Source organism: Geospiza fortis, unplaced genomic scaffold (assembly GCF_000277835.1).
Source record: "Geospiza fortis unplaced genomic scaffold, GeoFor_1.0 scaffold186, whole genome shotgun sequence".
Taxonomy (NCBI): Eukaryota; Metazoa; Chordata; class Aves; order Passeriformes; family Thraupidae; genus Geospiza; species Geospiza fortis.
The window spans coordinates 6,421,587-6,426,107 of record NW_005054331.1 but is presented as its reverse complement, the minus strand read 5'-3'; the positions used below and the strand labels follow the sequence as shown (position 1 = coordinate 6,426,107).

Sequence of the window (4,521 nt, the reverse complement as noted above, 5' to 3'; positions counted from 1 at the left end):
ACAGCAGGGAGAAGGAAAGGAAACGCAAGCCTGAGCCTGGCTCGGGTTGTGGAGCTGGGCTTGGCTTGTTTTCTTGGTCATAAGCAGCTGACTCGGTATCGGGAAAGAGCACTGCCCTCAGAACCGAAAGAGAAAGCAGAGATAACTATCTGCACGTGACAAAAACAGGCTGGGGACAGCCAGCTGCCAGCCCAGCACCAGCAGCAGCCGCAGAACCACTTGTATCCTAGACCGGCTCCACAGCCCTCTCCAGCGTGTTTCAGCTCCGCACCCACCCAGATGGGCAGCCCGTAAGTATCCTCCACTGACACCCCGCTTTTTAATGTCACTGGCACTGGGGAGGACTGCCAGGAGTGGTGTTGCAGGGTGCTGATGTCTTGGAGGGTCCTTTCCCTGCTTTAAGACGCTTTAAGGGCATTTCCCCCACGGTCTGTTCCATTTGCTGCTGGTTGGTTTCTGTTTACCAGCAATCCTTAGCTTGTCAGTGGCCTTTCTTCATCCATGGTTTCTCCACAGCTTATCCTGTCTGAGGGGGAAACACGATCCGGATAGCTGGGATGGGGAGGTGGGGAAGGGACAGACAGATGTCTTGAAGGAAAATTGTCATGTCCAAAGCATGACACTTTCCCATAACTCTTGTACACCATTTCTCCCCTCAGCAGCCAGGGAGAGGAGAGACAGGAAAGTCAAACTGTCTGGGGGGCTCTACAGTGCCAAAGGAAATGCCCATTCGCTTGCCTCCTTGCACTCTGCCCCACTGCAGCGGCACGCAGTGGCTCACAGAGGTGCTGGTCCCTGCACAGGTCCTGTGCCGGAGCTGTGTGCCTTCCTGTCCCCCTGCCCAGGCGCTCTGCCAGCTGCTTGCCAGAGGAAGGCACAGCCCCAGCCTGGCAAGGGTGCCCACTGCCTGTGAGCAGCAGAGGGAAGGGCTGTGCAGTCCCAAAAGCACAGAGGGTGCCTAGGAGCCTTATTGACCACACAGAGACCTCAGGGAGTTCCTGAGCCATTCCCATGGGGCGTCTCTCTGCCGGGGAGACTGAGACACAGAGCTCTGCTATGGTGAAACCCAGTGTTTCCATCAGTGCCAGTCCAGGAACAAGGAGGCTGACTCCAGGCTGGGGCTCGCTGTGCCATGTTCAGGTTCCCCTTTCTTGCACCTTTGAGGAAGAACCACAGAGTTTCCCATCCAAAGGAATAGACACCTCCTTAGAGGCAGTGAGACTGCCTCTGTCTGGGAAAAACCCAAGCTGAGCACTGGGTGAGAGCTCTTTCCTGTTTGTCTCTCGCTTCTCAGCCAGGCTGCTGCTAAACCTGCCTCAGTGACGAGGTGCAGAGCTCACAAATGTCCTATCTGGCAGGGTGCCAGGCGTCAGCCTTCACTGCCTCCAGGCCAGTTCTCCATCCAGCTGGCACAGGGCCATCCCAGGCATGTTGCTGGTCCTATCAGTCACACATAGGGACAGGGATTGACCTACTGGGGAGGCAGCAGGAAGCAAAGATGCCAGCAATTTAACCATGAAGAGAGGGACATTGCTGGGAAAATATGTCCTTACACACATGAGCCTCAAAGCAGAGGAGAGGGCAGAGGTACCATGGCTTTCCCCTGGTCCCCATACATGCAGAGATCACACAGCAGCACAGGGTCTCTGAGGTGGCTGTCCTCCACCCCTGCCATACGTTACCATAAACCTGAGAGGAATTTAATTCTCTGTCCCCTCTCTAGTAAACGTGTGCAACTAGGACAATTTTTAGTAGCTCGTACATTTTATGGATGCCAAGGGAGTGAGCGTGAGATGACTGAACAAAAAGCCACCTTTCTACAAGCCTGCCTTCCTTAGGACACTGGTCTAAAGAAATACAACAGCAAGGGTTGGTGGGTGGGCAGGGCCAAGAGTCAGCTGGGCTGCAGAAATCCCTGTAGGCCTGGTCAGCCAGCCAAGAGCTCCCTCCAAGTGCAGCTTGTTCTTCCTCTAAGGGTAAGGCAGGACAGCAGAAGAGCAATGAGTGGTGTGAGCCCTTGCAGAACAGGGAGAGGAAAAGCAGCAATGCCTGGGTGCAGGAGACCATGTGTGAGACAGACAAGCCAAGCAACAACATTAGGGGAAAGAGAAATCATGGTGAAATTACATTTCACCAGAGGTCTCATTTTGCAGCACATCCTGTGCGCAAGCACAGATATTTTCCTGGTTGCTTGTGTCTTCATTGCAGATTCAGAACAATGGGCGTCCCCCATGTGAGCTTCCAGTCTCTCCAGAAGCCTTTTGAGAAGAAGCCCTCCAAGGGAGACTACAAGAAGTGAGGGAAAAGCGGCCAGGGGAATTGGACAGGTTGGTGTCTGATGCTGTGATCCCCCTTCCATGCTCTGTGTGTGTTGGGAGAAGTTTGGGACTGAGAAGCTTCATCTTTGTGCTCATTAAACAGAGGTGCCCCACTTCCAAGTTTTTCAGGGAGAGATGAGTGGGAGGGGAATGCTGAAAGGTCTCTGGTCAGCAGCAGCACCACCAAGCACTGAGTACAGATTGAGTCGAGTCTCTCCCAGCACTCTAAAATCTCAGAGGCTGTACCAAATTCACAATCAGCTTTGGGTGATGGTCTAGGAGGACATCCGAGTTATCACAGATTCACAGACTATTCTGAACTGGAAGGGATCCAGAGTCAATTCTTAAGTAAATTATATACCTCTGGGTAATAGGCAGTGGAAGGGGACAGTAGGGCCAATGTGAACTTCTTAAAGGAAAGTGGTTTATAAATGATTCTCAGCAGCTGAAGCTTGTCAGAGGGAGGAAGAGTTAATTGCAAAGCCTCAAGCTCGAGGCTGGGCTTGAAGCCAAGGTCTCTTGAGTCCTGTATATGTGCCTCTCTGCAGACCTGGGTGGAGAGTGCTTCAATGCCATGTGGCTCTGCAGGCAGTGATAGCCTTTCCTGATGCCACTTCCCTGTTTTTCAGCGTGAAGCAGCAGCCTGCAGGACAGCACTAGAGGACAGTACGCATTCTGGGGAGAGGAGCAGAGTCGGGTTTGCCAACTGGTCTGAGAGAGGAGCAAGGTGGATGCCAATCCCAGGTGTGTCTCAGTAGCACCCATGTCCCAGTGGCTACAGGAGGATCCAGGGTGCCTCTGAGCTCAGCATCTGCCTGTCTGTGTAGGGCACTACTCCCCAGGCAACCAAGACAGAGGAGCACCATGTCCACCAGCCTCAGTGGGTAGCAGAGCTCCAGGTGGAAATGCTGGGAATGGCCACCCATTTCGCACCCATATCAATGGCACTGGGTGTTCCAGAGCTATAGGACAAGGGCAGGGAGGCAAGGGGAGCCCTACAGTTCAGATCCTGTCATGTCTGCACTTTACTCAGTAGTCCAAAGATCACAAGGGTTGTCCTTGTCTGATAAAAGCTGAAAGAAAGGCATTATCCCAGAATAGCTCTTATCATGCTTCTTACCAGACAGCAGTTTTTCTCTCCTCCCATCCCTGCAGTTTGCTGACAAATGTCTCTTTTCCAGTGAGATCATGATGCAAAGGGCATGTGTGGAGCTGAGTCATACTCTCCTCCCAGTATTGGTCCACGCAAGGGTCACACCTTTGCTGTGACCAGAAGTGCACCAAAGGCACCCTCACAGTGCAGTAACACATGTGCAGCACAGTCCTAGGCAGGACTGAGACACTCCTGTTCTGTTTGCAAGGGGAGTCCCTGGACCCCAGCCATAAGGCTCAGAGCCCATGTTGGGAAGAGTGCCATAGGAGGCAACAACTGAGGGGTCCCCCCTTCATGTTTTGCAACAGGCATCCCCACAGCAGCTCTCACCATGGTAGCAAGAAAGCATGCAGGCACCAGGATGGGTCTGCTGCCACAGAGGTGTGCCAAGAACCTGCTGCCCGTGCTGGCTTTGCTGGAGGCTGTTGGGACCCTAGCCCTGATGTCCTATGCTCTGCTGTACGAGGCCGGGAACCTGGTGAACCTCCCTGACAAACGCATTGGCTTTTACAACTTCTGCCTGTGGAATGATGCAGCTGGGGAGCTGCAGTGCCTGGACACCAAGCAGCTGCAGGCAATGGGAATCAGTCTACTGCAACTGGGATTAGCCAGGGTTTGTGTGTATACCTGCCTGGTCTTCGTCCTCTTCCACATCCCTTTTGTTTTAAATGTGAATTGCACAGGGCAGGGAGAGGGATGGAAGATGATTCGCATCATACTCTTCATCAAGTTGATAATCCTGTCTGGAGGCCTGGGTATGTTTCTTTTACAAACCTCACACTGGATTCATCCCTCTGATTTCACTGGAGGCTTCCTGGCACTGCTTGGGACTCAGGCTCTGCTACTGCTCCAGATTCTCACTGCCACTGTGTACCTCAGCTGGGCCAAGCACATCACATATGTGTCAAAACCATTTAACTGAGGAGGCCCTGCCCACTGAGATTTGACAGTGAAGAAGATGCAAGAGTTATCAGTAACGTGACTTAAAATTGTAATCCAAATACAGCTTTACTCCCTAGCAAAAACCTGATTCCCAGTCCAAAGGCCCAT

General features: G+C 52.8%; 1 protein-coding gene across 1 annotated transcript; it reads left to right on the top strand.

The window, feature by feature from the left end:
• The first annotated feature begins 3,802 nt into the window (after nucleotides 1–3,802).
• Nucleotides 3,803–4,501, top strand: TMEM140 (transmembrane protein 140). Its single transcript, XM_005431668.3, has one exon. It carries the CDS (start codon nucleotides 3,803–3,805, stop codon nucleotides 4,391–4,393), a length of 591 nt encoding a protein of 196 aa, XP_005431725.3. The 3' UTR covers nucleotides 4,394–4,501.
• Nucleotides 4,502–4,521: the final 20 nt, after the last annotated feature.